Source organism: Eubalaena glacialis, chromosome 3 (assembly GCF_028564815.1).
Source record: "Eubalaena glacialis isolate mEubGla1 chromosome 3, mEubGla1.1.hap2.+ XY, whole genome shotgun sequence".
NCBI classification, from domain to species: Eukaryota; Metazoa; Chordata; class Mammalia; order Artiodactyla; family Balaenidae; genus Eubalaena; species Eubalaena glacialis.
This window is the reverse complement of record NC_083718.1, coordinates 180,617,778-180,637,846: the sequence shown is the minus strand read 5'-3', so window position 1 is coordinate 180,637,846 and position 20,069 is coordinate 180,617,778. Positions and strand designations below refer to the sequence as shown.

General features: G+C 48.4%; 1 protein-coding gene across 8 annotated transcripts in view; it reads right to left on the bottom strand.

Annotated features, from left to right (window-relative positions):
- Positions 1-20,069, bottom strand: part of UBR4 (ubiquitin protein ligase E3 component n-recognin 4) — a 126,303-nt gene that overhangs the window by 8,736 nt on the left and 97,498 nt on the right. For all 8 annotated transcript variants that reach the window (XM_061184842.1, XM_061184844.1, XM_061184845.1 and 5 more), the window contains 15 exons: positions 17,980-18,101; positions 16,812-17,009; positions 16,063-16,143; positions 13,714-13,801; positions 13,067-13,194; positions 12,077-12,184; positions 11,426-11,545; positions 10,560-10,750; positions 9,936-10,109; positions 9,504-9,603; positions 5,230-5,448; positions 4,198-4,311; positions 3,109-3,251; positions 2,505-2,630; positions 1,218-1,412 (listed from right to left, as the gene is read on the bottom strand). In XM_061184842.1, coding sequence (XP_061040825.1) covers positions 1,218-1,412; positions 2,505-2,630; positions 3,109-3,251; positions 4,198-4,311; positions 5,230-5,448; positions 9,504-9,603; positions 9,936-10,109; positions 10,560-10,750; positions 11,426-11,545; positions 12,077-12,184; positions 13,067-13,194; positions 13,714-13,801; positions 16,063-16,143; positions 16,812-17,009; positions 17,980-18,101 — 2,107 coding nt within the window. The remainder of the gene's footprint in view (positions 1-1,217; positions 1,413-2,504; positions 2,631-3,108; positions 3,252-4,197; positions 4,312-5,229; positions 5,449-9,503; positions 9,604-9,935; positions 10,110-10,559; positions 10,751-11,425; positions 11,546-12,076; positions 12,185-13,066; positions 13,195-13,713; positions 13,802-16,062; positions 16,144-16,811; positions 17,010-17,979; positions 18,102-20,069) is intronic.

Here is a 20,069-nt window from a genome sequence, read left to right as displayed (position 1 = left end):
CAAATCATGTGGCCTCTCCGGGTCCGCTTTGCTCCCCGGAGACTGGGGCAGCCCCCTCCACCTCACTGCTGCCAACAAGAGGCAACGGCTCTGTCAAAGGCCCCACGGACACCAGCAATCAGCACTGCTCAGGCCTGAAGCACAGTCTGGATAATGGGAACGTTCGTGCTGTCAATGACGCAGGTGTTTCTTCGGACAGTCTAAACAGCCGAGCAGACGATGTAACGACCGGTGGAGACCCGCCAGTGCCTCCTGGTAACAATGAAGCCTGCGGTCTCCAGGTCAGCCTTTCATCTCACAAGGAAATGGGAGGGAAGGAGAGGGAAGGAGGTCTTCACTTTGTTGAAGACCAGAAAGGAGAAGAGACAAATTGTTCTGTTGCCTAAACTGAACTGCAGCTGCCTTGGGGGGACTGTACACAGCCTTTCAACCTGTCAGCACTCTGCCCCACAGATGTGTAAGACTCTCGCTAGAAGATGGGGCCTAAAAGTACCAAACCATTTAAATCAAATCTAAGAGCTAAAGTATATTAAATCTCTTAGTTTGCTTTTTAAATCTAGGGTGGAACGAAAGACTATTCTCTACCCCTTTAGTGTTTCCGAACTGCTCCACAACGTACATACAGATGAAGATACAAATCTGTTTTTTTTTCTGGGCTACCTTCCTTCTCAGTTGACTTTCCCAAATAATCTTCAACAACACCTTCCCCCTCACAGCTGCCAGAAGCCTCACTCACTGAAGAAGAAACAGGGATAGCAAGTCCAGGTCCTTGGTCCTGCCACATCCTCCAGCTGTGAAACGCTCACCTGGAACAGCCTGTGTGCCTTAGACAGTGACTGTGTGCAGCCCTGACCCATGGCCTCCCCCATCCAAGGGAACAGTCTTGCAAGTAGCAGCTACACTGAAGTAGAAGCTTTGATGATCTAGCCTCTCCCGCTTCCTGCTCCCCTCTGGGCTGAAGGTCAGTCCAAGGAGGCAGCCCTTGGCTGCCCGTGCTGGTAGATGAGACAGTTTTGGAAAAGGAAGCCACCGTGCTCTTTATTCTGTGTGATTCCAAAGAGGCGCAGATGAACATTCCTACTTCGGTAAAGGCTGCCTGGGGCCAGACATTCGTGCTAGAACTAACTAGAGCGGCTACAGAAAAGCCGGGAGAGCTTGTTGGGCAGAGGAACACGGGGTGGGTCAGCCAGTGCTGCCCCGAGACGCGCGGTACTGACGTGTTCAGGACGTAAAGCACAGTGTGGATGATGTACGGGATCAGGTGGATGTTGCTCTCCCGGCCGCCTCCTCCAGTGTCCGCGCTGAAGGACTGCTCCATGGCGAAGCGCAGGAACAGCAGCTTGATGTCGTGGATGTTGAGCTGGTACGTGGGCTCCCGCTGGCCCGTGCACTCCTGGAGGTAAGTGTTGTGCCTGGGAGAAGAGAACAGGTGGTGAAGTGGAAGCAAGCTCCCTGGTGAAGACCCAGCTGGGAAGGCAGAGCCCCCCTTCGGCCTGATGGCTGTGAAGGTTACACAGACGGACAGAGAATGAAAGGGGGAGTCAAGGACAAGGGCTGGGCTGCGGGGAAGACAAGAGCAGAGCACACTTTTGTTTCTGCTGTGACTGAACACGATGCTCTCCAAGCTTTGAGGAGAACGCGCCGGTTTGGGGGCGGGGGGCGGGGGGCGGAGGGGGGGCATTTCTTGATGGACTAATGTCATAGGACATATTGTGACCACATCTGGAAGTGCATTTTGGGAGAAGAAATGTAGAACTTATTCATTTTGACTGACAAGGTGATCTATCCATACGAATCATCTCCTCAACCTCCAAATAAAAGGTTTTCCTATGTCAATGTACATCACCAACCACCTGGACTCTGCCCCTGATTAAGTCTGTGCCTCAGTTTCTTCATCTGTAGAATGTGTATAATAACAACACACGGTAAGCAGTTCAACATGCTGCCCAACATGACTTTCATCATTATTATTGCCAAGTGCCTGGTTTATGGTAAGTACCTTTTCATCCCTGAGCTTTACAATAGGACTTGGGGTGGGGCACCACTGCACAAGGCATCTGCAAGAGATGAGGACCTCACAGAAGGTTTCGCTACTCTACTCTGGATTTTAGGACAAGGGAGGCTTTGAAAGGAGCCCGATATTCCCCATGCCATCAAGCTATTTTCATTATTTAAACCTCAGAGAAATAGAAGTGAACTCTGGGAAATTTTGGCCTCGAGGACCAAGTCAGGGGTCCTGTGTTTTGTGTCCTAAGATCAGCAAAGGAGGAGAGGTAGCAGATAACCAGAGATTCCACCTGGGGCCCCAGACGCTGAGGGTGCTGGCTTCTCCCAGCAGAGTCCCCTCTCTTCCGGACGGGCTCCCCTGTCAGGAAGCAAAGACAGACATGGATTCCTGATGAAGGTGACAGGAGATGGCTTCCCCGGGGCCAGGCTGACAGCTGATCTTCCCCCATCTCCTGGGAATCCTCTCTTTTCTACCATGCAAGATGCTCCACACTCACCTTGCCAGACAGGTGGCAAAAGCTGACTCAGGGACATGGGGCCCCCAGACGGGAAGGAGCCCGTTGCACTTAGTGTTGGCGTTCTGAAGGGCGGCACTTTCCCACTCTTCCCGGCCTCGAGCCAGCCTGGATTGGGAGGAGAGCAGGGACAAGTGACTGCTGGAATTAATCTGGCAACCAGGCACCTGGGGTGCCCCCGTGCCTGGGCGCGGGGGTGGAGGAGGGTTTGCTGACACTAAGGAAGTGCTGGCCCGTGTGCCTGACTCTACAGAGAGGAGCAGCCGTTTGTAACCACGATGGTAAATGCCGGCTTCACCGCCTCCAGTAAGCAAGGCTGCTCTCACCAGCCTTGGGCCAAAAGCCAAGTGTCTTTTCCAGATCATATGGCAGGAATGGCACTTGGGCCTGTATGGCTGAAGGTAGGACACCATACTTCACAGAGCCTAAGGAGCAGAATTAAAGCCTCAGGAGTGGCAGTCCCACCCCCTCCCAGTCCAGGGCCTCTGGCGAGCTGCCCACTCCCCTGAAGTCGCACAGGGCTAGAACTGAAGCACATGCAAGGGGAGGCCTAAGGAAGGAGCCACCCCGCAAGAGCCAGGCCCACCTGACGGCAGCCAGGTGGCAATCGTAGTGCACGATGTTGAAGTGGGACACGGTGCTGTAGCCCTGCTGTTTCCGGGGCTTGTTCTCCATCTCCTCTAAGGCTACCCGCTTGGTGAAGGTATAAATGCCCAGGACCTTGGTGGGCTGCAAAGATAACATAAAAAGGAGGAGAGGTGAAACTCCAAGGCAGGCTGTGAAAGGAGGTGAAGCAGAGCAGAGGGGCCCCGAGGGTCTACGATCCTAGGAAGGGATGCATTCAGGAAAGGGGGTGATGGTGAGCCCCTCAGTCTCCTGGTTAAGCACTTGGCTGGGCAGAGCCCCAGTGAAATGAGGGTTGTGGGGAGCAACTGGAATAAAGTGGATGCTGCGAGACAGAAGGGCAGAAATGCGAGCCTGAACGGTCCCTTCCTTTTTGCTTCTTTTATCTGAAAATGAAGAATAAAGTGCCTTCTTGTTAAGTCACTTGTTTTTCACAACTGACCAGAAAGCTCCAAGGAGCCTGTGTCACAGCAGGACTTGTAGGGCTTGTGGCCCAGGGTAGTGGCCCTTCAACAGGCTTGGGTGCTAAGTAATAAATTCAAGCTGGAGAGGAAGAGGGATGCCTTTTAGGCCTTTAGGGGAGCAAACTGGTCACTTGCTGTTCTGCTCCTTTTGGGTGTTAAATCGAGTTTGGTGGAGCCCAGAAAGCCAAGGTCCTGACCTTCTCCCTAGGTTATCTGAATATGGAAGCAGCATGATGTGTTTTTAAAAGCCCCAGGTCTGAAGTCAGAAAAGCCTGGGCTAGAACTCTGGCTCTGCTACATGAACTTTGTTTTCTCATCCATAAATTAGGGCTTTTTACAGGTTTAAAGATAAAATTACCCAGTTTACATAAAGGCTCTGGGCACAGGGCCTGGCACACAGAAGGGACCCAGTGAGTGGTAGCTGTTGATGACGATGAAGACTACCGTTCAGATCAGTCTGCCTTCCCACCTTTAGAGAGGACAGCTGGCCCTAAGATACGAGCCTTGACTCTGGCCTAAGAACAAAAAGGCCTCAGGCGAGGGAGGCCACTGGGCCCTTGGGACTGACCGCAAGCCTGCAGCCGTACCTGGAACTTGTACCCCTCCCTGCAGATGCAGCACGTGAGGCCCGGCTCCTCAATCAGCTCCTCCATCTGCTTCAGGAGTGCTGTCTTGGTCACGACCTGGCCCTTCTCATTGGTCTGCAAGGGGAACCCCAGGTGGCATGTCAGACGGGAATTTCCACGCACCCTCCCACTGCAGCTTGGGGACATGCAGGCACAGGGCTGACCTTCCACATACATGAAAAGGACTGCTGCACTGAAAGGAAATCTCTTTAGTTGGCTTCTAATGAGGGTAAAGACCCAGATTCTCCTGCTATTCTCTTCCTACAGGAACCACTGAAGCAGAGGAAACCATCCAGCTAGAACCCTGGCAAGTTGCCACTTGCCAACAAAGAAGCCCCCTTTCTCTGTGCCAGCAAGACCAACTCTCGGCTGCCAAGGGCTGTTGCAGCATGATTCATTTACTGTTCCCATGGGAGTTTTAAAACTGCTGACGCTCAAGTTCGCTGGTCTGGAGAAGGCTCTCATAGGACCTCTGCCTCCTCCAAGGTAGGACAGTGTGAAGAGCACAGAGCCCTTCTTGTCCAACAGACCCAGGTTCAAATGCCTGTCAGCCACTTATTAGTTATGTGCCTTGGCCGATTTACTTCACCTCTCAGCCTCAATTAGTTCATCTGAAAAATGGGTATAAAATCAACCTCTTAGAAGCACATGAGGGCTTAAATACAATCTTACAAGGAAGCTGCCTAAGCACAGTGCCTGGCATATAGTAAATCCTTGATAAACAATGATTATCACCATTTTTAATGCTTCTGCGAACTTGTTAAGTCATTTAACCTCTGAGCCTCATCCGTATAGCAGAACAATGATAGTCACATATCTAAGGGTTATCGGGAAGATGAAAGAAAGTGAAGCATCTAGCGCGGTGCCCAGTACACCGACCCCCTGCCCACAGCCTTCACCTTCACCATCCCCAACCCCAGCTCTGAAACCCCAGAGCACAGATGACTGTGCCACAGGGTAGGCAAGAATGCGGGGACCCAGGCGTGGCTGTACCGTCATGCCCAGTGTGCCCAGAGCCTTCTGCCTCATGGCCATGGCCATGCGCTTCTTCTCGGCCCGGGTCTCCCTGCGGGCCGCGTCTATCTTCTTGTTTACATCAGGGTGTTCCCGCAGCGCCTCCAGCAGGTTCTCTGCCAGGGTCCCAATGCCCTCATCGCTGGACACCTGCTCCAGTTTATGCAGGTTTGTGATGGAGTCGGTTCCGATCAGAACCTGTCAGGAAGGGACCAGAGAGATGAAGGCCTCCAATTATGTAAACCAGTGTTCTTCTCAGGAGCTTAAAGCTTTAAAAAATGTGCACAATCTCATGTCATCTGCTTGGTTTCAATCAGATCCTCTGATTTTACACTTCAAGAGATTTGGACAAATGGAGGAGGTTAGGCTCTGCCACCAACCTCTGACTAGTCACCACGCTCTTCAGTCTCCATAACCCTGTCTATAAAATGGGGGCAGGCCAGGGCCGCCATGATGATTAAATCAGATGCCATATGTAAAGCACTCAGCACAGTGAAAGTGAGAGGGGCGCAGATAAGAGTCCCTGGAGAAGCAGCACCTGATGAGGCCTCAGTGGTGAACTCAGCAACCACACCAAGCAAAGAAGGCCCTTGATGTTCACGGGGGCTGTGCTAAGTTCTTCATCTGCATCCACCAAACCCAGGAGCACAGCAGTTTTCTCAACCTAGGGATTCTAGACGTACAACTACACGTGGAAGTGGGGATAAGAAAAAACTGAGAAAGAAATAGGTGTAAACAAAAACCTCCTGTGCTTAAAAATGCTGGCAGCTGCTACACGACAGCACCACACTATCCACAGGGGCGGGAGAACATCACAACACTGAAGGCAGGGGAAATCTGCAAAAGCTCTCCAGGGGAGCTCATTGCGAAATCCGCACCACCCCATCACTGGTGAGCTGATGCCAGTTACCACACAGTTGACAATAAATCGAAAACAACAAAGCCAACTTGCAATGTGAAAGCTCAGCACTCAGCTCAGGTCACTCACTAGCTCATAGATCTATTTTCACAGCAGGTACGCGTCCACTTCATACCTCAGCAAAATGACAGGCTATCTCTCGTCTCATGCTCCTCAACGCTGAACTCGTAGTTCAACTGCCTACTGAATATTCCACGGGTCCCCCAGACTTAACATTCGGGCTGTTTACTGTGTGCACGTGTGTGTACACGTGCGTGTGAAGCTCCCACCCTCCTGAGGCTTACACTCTAGTTAGGAGGACAGACCACACACTAATAATCTAACATCACAGACTCTCCTCCCCCTCACTCACTCCCAAACCTCCTAGTTCCCCATCTCTTTCAATGGCACCACCACTCCCGTCACTCAGTCCAGATACGGAACGGAGTTCTTGCTTCACCCAGCTTCTTCAGTGCCCGCGTGCCATCAATCTCCAAATCCCATTTATTCCACCTCCCGGATCTCTGTCGAATCCATTCACTGTCCACCTCGCTAACTGGAGTTCAGCCGCCATGGCCTCTCACCTAGATCACAATAAAAGCCTGCCAACTGTTCTTCCCACCTCCCTTGTCACCTCCATGCAATTCATCCTCTAGGGTACGGCCAGGGGCACTACCCTCAGGAGACAATCCACGCTCTTCTCTGTGGGGCACGTGATGTGGACCCACGCTTACATCTCCAGTGCCAGCTCTTGCCATGTCTTACCTCCAATGCAACTGCTTTCAATTCCTGGAATGCTTTAAGCTCTCTCACCTCTGAGCCTCTGCGGGCACCCTATTCTCCTCTCAGAAATCCCCTTCCCTTTGACCCCTTCCACACTGCATTTACCCCCTGCTCTGTTATCACTATGTCCTCGGCTCTATCTTCCACCAGACAGTAAGCTCCCAGAGGGAGCTGTGACTGTCTCATCTGCCAACGTTGCCTCAACCTAGCGCAGCACAGGTACACGACAGGCACTACACAAATACGTGCTAAAAGAGAAGTGAATGGTCAGAAGTAGGAATGCCAAGTATGAATGCCAACAAACACGTGCTAAAAGAGAAGTGAATGATCAGAAGTATGAATGCCAAGTATCTAACTAGATGAAGCCTTGTTTTTAAAAAAGAATTCCATTTAGTAACTAAGAATAAGCATGGAATCCACTGACCTGAGTTCTCAGGTCAATGTGTTGCCACTGGCCAAATGACAATTCTGTCCCTTGATTTATCCACATTCAAAATAAAGATGTTACAAGGATGGGGGAAAAAAAAAAGTGAAAACTCTTATGTAGGAAGAATTATCCATAAGATGTAGTAATTATGACTATTTCCACTGAACTGAACAAAAGTTGAGAACTACAGTTATCTGAGTGAGACATATGGAAGAACCTTTACTGTAGCCAATTAACCACATTTTTGGAATGAGTTATCAGAACAGATCACTAAATGAGAACGTGGAACTATACTCAAGATAGACGGCTCTAAACAACCACCAAAAAATGCAGCCCCGAGGACTCTCAAAACTCAACATTGAAAAAACAAACACTACTACTAGAAAATGGGCAAAAAATATGGACATACATTTCACTGAAGCAGACAGACAGATGAAAGACATGAAAAGATGTGCAGTGAGTGTCATTATCCATTAGAGAAAACAAATTAAAACCACGAGACATCACTCTACGTCTATCAGCATGGCTGAAACACCACCAAATGCTGGCGAGGATGCAGATAAAGCGGACCACTCACACCCTGCCAATGGGAATGTAAAGTGGTGCAGCTACTCTAGAAAACAGTTTGGCAGTTTCTTGTAAAACAAAATAATGCAACTACTACACAAGCCAGTGACTGCAGTCTTGGGCATTTACCCCAAAGAAATGGAAACTTACTCACACAAAAACCTGCACGTGAACATTCACAGCCGCTTTATTCACAGCAGCCTCAAAATGGCAACAACCCAGACGCCCTTTAATGGGTGATGGTTAAACGGGTCACGGTGAACCCCCGCCGTGGACACTTCTCAGCAGTAAGAAGGAACAAACGACTAATATAGACAACGACCAGGACAAACCGCCAAAAAATTATGCTGAGTGAACAAAGCCAATCCCCAAAGGTTACATGCTTTATGATTCCATTTAGTATACAATATTCTTGACAGGACAAAATTACACAGATGGAAAACAGATCAGTGGTTGCCAGGGCAGGTGGATGTGGCTATAAAAGGATAGGGACTTCCCTGGTGGCACAACGGTTAAGGATCTGCCTGCCAAAGCAGGGGACACGGGTTCGAGCCCTGGTCCGGGAAGATCCCACATGCCGCGGAGCAACTAAGCCCGTGTGCCACAACTACTGAGCCTGCGCTCTAGAGGCCGCAAGCCACAACTACTGAGCCCACGCACCACAACTACTGAAGCCTGCACGCCTAGAGCCCGTGCTCCGCAACAAGAGAAGCCACCGCAATGAGAAGCCCGCGCACCGCAACGAAGAGTAGCCCCCGCTCGCCGCAACTAGAAAAAGCCTGCGCGCAGCAAAGAAGACCCAACGCAGCCCCAAAAATAAATAAATAAATAAATAAAAAGGACAAGAAGAGGGATCCCTGCGGTAAGGAAACGGTCCCGAATCTTGACTGCATGGACGTCAATATCCTGGTTGTGATAATTTCCTATAGTTTTGCAAGGTGTTCCCATTGAGAGAAACTAAGTAATGGGTACGCACGACGTCTCTGTATTATTGCTTAACAACTGCGTGTAAATCTACAATAATCTCAAAATAAAAAATTTAATTAAAAAAACAAATCCAGACTGGCCACCTGTCTGGGCCAGTTAGGGTTTGTGAGAGTAACAGATACCTCAGCCCAGTGACTATCAGGAACGAGCAACACAGCAGACAGGGTTGGGCCTCCCTGAGAACCAAGTTTTCGGCTGCCTGGGGCAGAGCAGGAAATGGTAGTGATGGCATTACAAATGTCCCAGGGACTACGGCCAGAAATCGAAACTCTTTTACCCTCTGGCCAGCCACACCCTCACAACTGCTGCTCAGCTAAGCCGTGAGATAAAGAAGCCCCACATAAGAATCAGTTGAATGAGGAAATCACAAATGTAACTTAATCCTTTCTGCACACAGAGAGATGAACCAGATGACTTCTGACAGTCCTTCTACCCTGGGAGTCTTATATAATAGGGCAACTCCCATCTCAAGGCTAATCAAGGTGGTTACCTTCACTCAGTCGTGGCAGACGAGGAGAGAGGGTGTGTGTGGTTCCCTCACATGACGTGTCCTGCTCCAGAATAAGGCCCACGTGCATGCTGGTTACTCACCTGGGTGGCAGGGTGCTGGATGGCCAGCCCCCGAAGAAGTCTCAAAATAAACGGCAGGGCTGGGCGAGACAAAAACTTTTTCCAGATGTCAGCATCCAAACTGCAAAGCAGAGAGAGGCTTATGAGCAGGCCAGAGAAGCAAAGGCCACCTAGAAACCGGCTGTTGATTCTGGCTTGTTTAGATGTGACCCTACAAGCGTACCATAAAGAATCACAAAGGACCACCCAACTCAGCTGAGAAACCAGATAGAAGTGAGTCCTTGGAACAGAAACCAACAAACTGCCATCCTTTCCCACAGCCCCAAGGGCTGCCTGGTCACCTTGATAGTTTCCAGAAGGGGAGGGAGGCAGAGGGATGCCAAGATGATGAAGGAGAAAAGGAACCAGAAAGAGGGGAAGGAAAGCAGCCCCTCTGACAGAGGTGCTGCTTACTTCTTGGCACTGGGAATGTGCTTTTTCATATAGTCAAGTGCATTCTGGGTGATTCCCTTCTGGAGAATCAGATCCTTCAGCTGATGCCCATTGCTGTTGTTCTTGATGCCAGCTGCGATCTTACAGAAGCAGTCCAGGAAGACTTTATCGTCGCCACTGTGATCTTCATCATACCTAGGAGGAAAGAGCAAAGACCCTGAGTGTGTGAAAGGAGGAACAAAAGCTGATCACGTACTTTTCCTGGTTGACAATCTTCAGTGGCCTATAGGATCAAGTCTAAACTCCTGAGCATAACATAAAGACCTTTCTCATCTGCCTCCTGCCACGCTCCCCTAACTCCCAACCCCCTCTTGCATTTTCATGCTTTTGCACACGTGACTCCCTCCAGCTTGTCATATCCCCTTCCCACGTCACCAACCACTTCTCCTTCTCTGCCTCACCACGTGCTACTTGAACACAATGTATTTTACTTTTTGCCTCCCCAGTTAGACCAAGCCCCTTAAAGGCCAGACTAGCACACAAAAATCTAATAGAAACTCAGGTGATTCTTCCTTAGTCTCACAGAACTAGTTCAGGGTTTTCACGGGGACTCTCGTTTAGCTGTCTGAAATCTAAGCAACATACTTATCAAAGCTGCAGTATGGTTTGAACCGCTCCACCAAGATCTGCATTTTCTCCACCTCCCCAAAGGAAAGGTATGGGATGATGCGAAGCAGGCCCTGGAGCACGCTAGGGTTGGAGCGAACAAAGGTGCTATTGATCTGGTCCAAGAGCATCACGAGTTGATCTTTGTCACCCGTCAGGAGGAGGTTGCCCTGCAGTAAGAGAGAGGACGGGAGGCCCACTAATAAGGTCGGGACTTCGGCTGCAGCCAACATCTGGCCCTTAAAGGTCATCCATTTCCATCAGAGCCATCAGAAGCAGCCCTAGAAGAACAGTGTCTCAGCACTTCCTGGGGAATAATCAACAATGTGAGTTCTACCTCATAAATTAGTTTCTAAGTTTCTGCGGTGGCTCTGTTAATAGTCTCAGGTGGTCAAAATATACCAACACAATCTTCCCCTCCCCCAAGAGAATGCAGGCTGCCTGGTATTCATTTGGTCGTATCTCTAGCCAAACCATCAACACCAACAGGAACAGAGGACTGCATGGGTGTGCTGAGTGGAGAGAAACTGAACTGGGAGCTGCAGACCTGAGTTCCAGGCCTCCAACTGTACAGTAACCGACTATATGATATCGAACAGCTCACTTCATCTCTCTGGGCTTGGAGCTTCCTCAACTGAGAATTGAGGGGTTGGACTAAGGGCCTTGTCTATCAACTGGAACAGCCAGCTTTGTTTCCTCTGAATCCAGATTTCAGGCTTTAACGTAATGATGTCACCGTGAGCTGGGCAGGTTCAATCATTCTTGGTTGACACAGCTAGACACAAACAAGCCAGTGGCTGGCAATGAGACGATGTCTGCGGGTGGACAGACTGGGCTCCACTCACCTTGTCCTCACTCAGGGGCTCAGCATTGGACTCATCCAGAATGATCTCCATAATGCTAAGCACCTGCTCGGCCACAGCCGCACCACCACTGTCCTTGCTTTCTTGCTCAGCTACCAGGGCCTGCAGGAGAAGGAGGCCCAGTCACTCTAGGGATAGACCATAACCACTCACTGCTCATGGGATCTGCTCCTCAAGGATGTTCTTCGTGGCCTTACATTCTGGAAATTCTGTGCGTGTGTTTGTGTGAGTGCACGTACATGCATGGAGAGGCAGGCAGTGTGTGGGTTTCTGAGGACAGTGAAAACGACGTTTTGGTTCCTTTCTGGTTGCCCTGAGGTGAGTGGCACTACTTTCCCATTGGGGTGCAGTCTGGACTGGTGTAGGGACTAACTTCCTCTTGCTTCTGATCTGAATTCAGGAAAGAAACAAGGAAGCTCTTGGGTGTCATGGCAGCAGCACGGGGTGAGCCAGCAGGAGAATAAGGAACAGCCTGAATAATTCAAGCCTCTGTGCCCATCAGTTAGACAGATGAAGGGCTTGAAAAGGCCACAAATCCATTTCATTTGAGCCCAGAAGTGAGATGTCTTTCCCCCACCCAGGACTTCCCCCACCGAGGCTCATTCTTTGTCTTTTGCAGCCCACACTCTTTACCAGGTTGAGAGTCCCCAGCATGACATTCAAAGTGTTCATTTCCAGCTTGACCAGCTGTTGCCGGTTGACTTTCACCTTCACGCAGTAACTGAATAATTTCAGCAGCACCTGACAAGAAAAGCCAGTCAAAACCCATGAGACCATCTGAGAGTGAAGACGTGGGGACAAGCAGGAAGGAAATGTCCAAGAGGGGTCGTGTACGATCAGCAGATACTCCTGCTGAAATACAGAGGACAGCGAAGTTTCCTTAAGAAGACATGATACGGTGGCTGGGCTCTCCTGTCAGGCTTGCATCTCAACAGCAATGTTCTCCAGCAGTAGCTCCGTGGGCTGGGTATATATATCTCTGCCGTCTCTAAAACTATGGCAGGGACACTAATTCCTCGTGGAATAGGTGATGCTCTGTTGTCTTGGGGCAAGTGCCAGTACTAACTCAGACTCTGAACTAATAACAGTAAACAGAAAGATCCCAAAGCTCATGGCCCATGGGAGCTCAGAACCATGTAGTTCATTGAAAACATGGGTACAATGATGTATGTTCTCATGCTCCCTGGAGGTGAAAACAATAGTGTAATATGTATGGTGCCTTTAGAACCCTCTACTCTTCCCTAATGAGATAGCTGGATGAATAACCAAACAAAATCCTACAAAAAATTAAAGAGTTACTTACAAAATCCATTTTAAAAAGCAGTAATAATAATAATTGACGCAAGTGCAGTTTTCTGGGGAAAGACAATTAGACATTGGTTCCACAGGTGACTAAAGAAATATAGCAGAAGGCTTGCTATCACACTGGTTTTTCGGGAGGAGTCGGCAGGGAAGAGGGGAGTGGGGGAGGGAGCCTAAAGTGTAGAGAGGGCCAAGGAAGCTGTCAGGTCCTTCACTGGCTTGCACTGGTCCACGGCACCATGCTGCCGCCTAGGGTTAAATGGCAGGGGTCACAAGCTTCTGTCCATGAGGGCCTCTCCCACCTTGCTGCCTCCGACTCACCGTTAGAAGGTGGCGTCCCTGCTTGAAGTCTTTGATCCCTGCCAGTCTGTTAAGCATGCATTCCAGGCCCTCACACTGGGCCATCACGCCAGCCATCTTATACACTTCTTCTTCATCTTCTTCTTCGTCTGGGAGAGAAGGGAAGCCAAGCAAAAATGGAGGTGAAGACGGGAATAAAGCACAGCCCTCGTCCAGGCCGGTGGCTACTTTCCTTTTCCGTATCTCCACTAAAGAACGTAGCCAATAAAAGGGGTCAGTATTGGATATCAAACTTCACTGTCTCACTCCTAGTAACTTTTTTTAAAGTTTCAAGTCACTTAAAATTGTTTACTCAAATATGTGAAAATACAAGCACTACAACCACTAAAGAAAAAAACAAAAACAAAAACCCTAAACAAGAGGCCCTGAACACTCGTTTGTTGCTCGCGGCACTTCCCCCAGCCCCGCCACGGCCCCAGAGGTATCTGAACGGGGCCACTGATAACCGCGTTTTTCCTCAGCCAGAGGAGTAATCCCCCCTCAATTCTGAACAGAATTACGAGAGAGCATTTGCCCAGACTGCCCCCAAGCCCCAGGACGTGAACTGCTGCTCAGCGCTCCCAGTCCTCAAACCCAACGTGCAGCGGCATCTGTGGGAAGGGCCGTACCCGTGGTGGAGTCCAGGGACTCGATAAACTCCTCGGTAGCGTCGCCCAGCAGCCCCCGCATCCGGTAAACAATCCTCATGGGCTCTCCCTGAGCAGACAGAGTTGGAGAAATGTGCTTGTGAACAGGCCCAGAAAATGCAAAGGACTCGACACCTGGTCTTGCTTAATGCTTCAGCGGTGTGGACAACTTCTATTTCTCTGCAGGGTCTTAACCACAAAATCTAGAATCCATATGCACTACAATTCACTTAGTGGAAAGCAAGCTCATTTTATTTAAGGTCTACTACAGGCCAGGAATTGTGTGAAGCATTTTACAGACACTACCTCACTTAATTTCATTAAAACTATGTAATAACTACAACAACTAGTATTTATTGTTTTTACTCTGCGCTAAGCCCTATGCTAATTAGGCACTTAATACTATCCTTTTATACAAGGTTACGCAGCTTGTTCAAAGTTATCCAGCTATAAGCCCAGTTCTGTTTCCAAGCCTGTGCCTCCTTCAGGAGTATAAAGTCTCTCTAATCAATAGGGACCACTACTCAAGGGATCAGGACGAGGGAAGTCAATTAGATCAAAGGGCTGCGATTCAAGTCTCAGGAATCAAAAGCAAGAAAACAGAATACACCAATCTTTGCCTAGGGAGATCCTGAGGTCTTCATATAACCCCACAGCAAGGAGAGGATTCATCCAAATGTCCTCAAGCTAAACCTACAACCTGAGAGAATGACCAGAAATAAGTCTTGTAAATTAGAAGATTCCAGCAACTTTCCTAAACTGGAGGATCATGAGACTTCACTCTCCGCCAGGTACCAGCTTAGGCACTCTAGCGCACGTAGTATTATCCTCATTTTGGAGGTGAGAAACGGAGGCTTAAAGTCACATTCTAGCAAATTAAGTGGGAGAGCAGGTACCATACTAATTCAAGCTGCCTGCCTCTAAGCCATGCTCAGCTTCAGGAGACGAAACCCTGGAGGGAGAGAACCTGTCAGGCCAGGTCCCAGAGCATTTCCAGCTGTGGAAGCCCACTGGGGACTAAGAGAGGGGACAGCCTTAGACCACGGACAGAAAGAGAGAGACACAGAAAACAGACCCTTGTCTGTAGCTGAAGAGATGGGCTGCTTATCAGGGAAATGGGGGATAAAGTAAAAAGGGAAGCTGATGAAGGCCCGGAATAAAAAGGTGCCACAAACTCTGGACTTTGCCAGAAGAACCCCTTGGTGGATTAAGCACATTAATGGGAGGGACAAATGATCGCCAACTTCTTGCCTCTTGGTTCAAAAGGGGAGGCTGACGATGTATATTCTTTGGGTTCCATACCACCATTTACAAGGGCGCCCAGAGAAGCTTGGTCTTAATGTTTTAGGTGCATCAGGGATTAAATCTGTATGGTTGTTTTGATGTTAAAATGTCAGTGACAAGATGCAGTGGAAGGAGGAGTCTTCTGTGTGTCCCTCTGCCAACAGTGCCGTTATCTACCCAACTGGCAGTAGACCAACAACACACACTGACCAGGATTCCCAGCACAGTGGGAGAACAAAAAAGAGGGGAGCAAAAATATGTAACAAATTGAAGGCCAAAATGTACTAATAGTACACTACCAATTTAGTTTCTTAAACCCTACAGAAATATTTGGGACTAAGTATAGAAAAGTTCACTGTGCTTCACTGGTACACTAGTTTGCCGTAATTCAATTACTTAGTTGATTCATTTATTAAAAATCCCCCTAACAGAGAGAAGGGAAGGAGAGAAAGAAATGGAGAGGAAGGAGACAATGAGATCGGAAAGGAAGGAACAAAGGAGAGAGATTAATAAAAGAGGAGGGAGGGGGGAAGTGGAATATCTGACTTTTATAAGCGGACAAATGGTACTGAGGTGGCCAAAAGGACCACAGCGCCATGCTTCCTTCATTTCCCTTTTCCACTCCTTCAGAACAACTGCCTTTTGAGTCTCAATTTCCCAACTAGTAAAATAAAAACTACGCTCCTCGACACCATACTGGAAGATGTTCTGAAAAGTGAGCAAGCCCATAATAGTTGAGATTAATCTCAGTCAAGAGGTGTCCACTCTTGACAGCAAGCCCTCCCCATCACCGGGCTTCCTCAGACTTTGCCCGGCCCGGCTGCACGGCCAGGAAACGCTCACCCCTCCTGAAGCTCCTCTCCCCTCACCAGTAAGCTGCCTCACAAGGAGGACAAGGTGACCGGTTTTCTCCACACCAACACCGACAGGGGAAGTAAAGGTCCTTACATGCTGCTACCAGCTGGGCAAGTGACGATGAACAACGGCTCTTCCTAGCACAAGCCTGCAAGTCAAACCACACCTCCAAGCAAGAAAACAAGCACATACCTCATTCGTGGTACACCAGACCTTCTTGTAAACCTCGGCCACAGGAAGGTCCAAACTAATGATTTTATTGTTCACTAGAAGCTGAACAGAAAAGAAAATGAGGCTGTTATTTGGAAATAATTGTAAGGCAAGTAAATTTCAAGATCAAAGGGCGCTTTATGGCATAATGTCTGTGCGACAGGGACCTATCGACTCTCCCTCTCTAAAAAATGCACATGTGTGCGCAACACGCAGAATTTTGTGCACAAGTTCAGGGGTTACAAACAGCTTTAACCCAAACCATGGACTCCAGGTTAAAAAACTGCTGAGGACCTTCTCCTATCCTGAATCCATTTCAGCTCAGCACCAAAGAAGACAATTTTCTCTATTCCACCAACATGCTTTTCACCATGTATACGATAACGCCAGACCCTAGTGTTGTCAGACAGAAGGTACCAGATACAGGGCCAGAAATCTGCACAGGGGCTAAAGTGCCAGTATTTAGGGAGCTTAATTAATTTGGAATCCCTGGGAAGCTTCTGCCACAGCAATAAGAACAATAAAAGCCTGCGCCATGACAAGCAACAGTCACCAACCATTTGCTTACCACATGCCAGGCAGTGGGCAGAGCCCTTTACAGGTAATTACCCTGAACACCAGGTGGGGTAGGTAGGTGGAGATCCTTAGCCCGCATTTACAGAGGCCCAGTGTTAATCAGCTCCTGAGGGAAAGGAACCCTAACCATGACAGTGGTGTCCTGTGCTTGTTACCTCCATTCCACTATCATCCTCCAGGAGAGCCACCAGGTCACAGTCCTGGCAAATCTTGTTCTTTATATCCCTCATGAGTGGCCCAATGCCTGGCTCATTGCTGCTGTACGGGTTCCCAGGCATCCTGCCCTGTAAGAAGTCTTCTTGTTGGGGATCCTTCTCCAGGGTCACAAAGAACTCAGTGACTTCATTCTCCTCCTAAAGGACAGAGAGAAGGAAGCAGCAGAAGGGATGGCATAAATATACGTGCATAGGGATGGCAGAGACCTTTTTTGATTTAGACCATGCTACCTTGCTCACGGGCACTCTGAGGAAAACACACCAAACTCATCCAGCCCCTTACACATTTAAAGACATAAAGGATAAGAAGCTCAGAGGTGATTCAAAAACTCCAAATATAATTCAAATAGCCTTAAATATCAAGCATCTTCTCTGAAACTTAAGGGGAGATTAGAAGGGAAAGCCTAACAAAATAAGCAGATGAGGAGTGACCCATGAAAGCTGGATTAGTGACACGAGGGGAGAGAGGGCTCTCCTCCTGCTCGTCTCATGTGATGCCAACCAATCTGGGGCCAGATGACTTTGTCCCTGGTGACCCTCCAGTCAAGGAAAGGGTCTTCTCTATATTATACAATATTCAGGCACACCCAACCCCACTGATCTCTCATCATTAACTGACGATGCCGGTGTTCTTCATTCTTCCTCAGTAACAGGAGGGGATCTTTGGATCATACCATGCTTCTATATAGTTCGGGCTACGGAAACAAATACACAGGCATCCATGCGTGCACAAAACGTGGGCAGGGAAAGATGGAAGAGGGTGAAAATTTCCTTACGCCCTAGCTCAGTGTTGCTTCTTTCACAGCATATTGGATTAATACCAGGATTTGGGCAATGGGAGGTTAGACCTAGCTCAAAAAGAAAGATTGATTTTGACTTTGAATCTAGAAAATGAGACCAAGGAAGGTCTTTAGATTTCCCCCCAGGTGGAACGGGAATATTACGGGGTTGCTTCTGTTTTATGTGCGGCGCTTCCTAAAACACTGCCTGAACGGGCCACCGCTGGTAAGATTACCCACGACTATAATGAATCACCAAGAGGCTTCATGGAGAAATGGCTCATGCTGACACCCCGAGAGCCACGGGAAGCACCCCTGCTTATGCTTACAGGATAGATGATGCTGCAGAGCCTCTCAAAGATGAAGACAGGAGTCCGGTAGTCATCCAGATTGTAGCGCTTGGCTGTCTCAATGCACACGGCCATGAAAGCCTTGGTTTCCGATTCTGTACCTACCAGAAATCAGTGTGGCCAAGTCAGTTAGGAAAGAGCTTCACACACGGAAACTAAGATGAGACTTTAAATGAAGTTCCGTCACTGACAGATTCTTTCTGCCTAGCAAGTCTTTAAATGTCCTATGTGGCAATATCAGTATTTCAACTGGAAACCTGAAGCTGACTGATTCTTATACTCAGACCACATTCCACTTGAAAGCCTTAATACCCAAGTCAACACAGACCATCACAGTTAGCTGTGCACACGTCTTGCTCCCTCTGGGAATTATAACCTTGCATCCTCTTGCCCAAAATAGGTACCCAAAAATGTCAAATAATGATCCTAACTGTATTCCAGTCAAATCAAAAGGAAGTTACAGTTTTCAGTTTCATTCTAAAAGGTTAAGTAGATTGCCCTCTATAAATGAAAGAGATAAACTTCAAGTCATATATGCAAGTACTGTAATGTAACGCTCTTGAAAAGGGTCCAGTTGACAAGGTCACAAACCAGCTCAGCACGACAGCTGAAAATGGCACCAGAAGGACCTCCATGTCTGGCAATACAGCAGACTATGTCCCCTGACCTACTTTCCACTCCTCCACTTAAAAACAATTTAAAATACTGAATAAAAAGGTATCAGTGAACTGCCACACTAGCAAAGAAAGCTACAGCCCCAGAAATTAAGAAAAATCGGGAACCCAGGGAGGTTAGCAAAGCACTGAGGCGAATTTTTGCCACGCGCTTTCATTTCCATAACCTGCCAGGACCTGAGAGCTGGATACAAAGCCCCAAATCTGCCAAGGTGGAGAATCTGGCAGGAACCACCCTGCTATACACATACGTGTAAATCTGGCACCCCAAAAGAGCTACATCTTTGGTATAAGGGTCAACTAAAAATAACTCTCCCTTTCCCCCAAGCAAATCAATGAAAGGACATTGTCTTCCCTCAAAATGCGGCACTGAGTAGAGGGGGAAAAAAAAATCTCCTCTGAGAACTCATAACAAGCTGTCCCTCACAGGGGTTTGTGGCTCAAACTATCTAGGAGGTCTGAAAAATCTAAGGTCAGAACTTTGTTGAAGGCGGCCCTGGGGTGGCTGTACCCTGAGATGCCTCACAGAAGCAGTTACAAATCTTCTCTGGAAAAACCCACCTTTGACTCGGGTCCTGAAGAATTTCCACCCTCAAAACACGAGCTCACAGTCAAAAAAAATCACAAAATGCAAAAAGATTTAAGGCACCATAAGCAAGAGCCAGAAAAACAAACAACAGAATTAGATCAATAAATACTTCAAATTTTAGAATCATCAGACACAGAAATAAGTTTGCTATGCTGAAAGATTATAAAAGAAGTAGGAAATGTCAGTAAAAAACTAGCGACTATAAAATCTATACAGAACTGCAAGAATTCAATGGGTAGATTAAAAAGATAACAGAGTGAAGAAAAAATTAATGAACTGAATGACACGGTATAGGATGGAAGACATTATCCAAAATCAGCATAAAGATACAATGAGATGGACATTATGAAAGAGAGAGGAAGACATAGGGATGACAGAGTGAGAGTGGAGCTCCACAAGGACAAGGAAAACGAACAGAGCAGAGGCAACTGAAGAGATGATGGCTGAGAATCTTCCAGAACCAATGAAAGGCACCAACATGAGAACTTTTGACCTCTTCCCGCACTATGAGCTCAATATAAAAAGTCCAAACTGGGAACTCCCTGGCGGTCCAGTGGTTAGGACTCTGCGCTTCCACTGCGGGGGGCAAGGGTTCGATCCCTGGTCGGGGAACTAAGATCCCGCAAGCTACGTGGCGCAGCCAATATAAAATAAGTCCCAACTGACTGAGGCCAGCTCTGGAATTTTACAACCCCAAGAACCAATAGTCTCAAGGGAAATTTCTTCTCCTTCTTTCCTTGAATGTGAGGAGATGTTTGCTGCCCCTGCTCTGGCTCTGAGGAAGTTGGGGAAATCAGACCAGTATA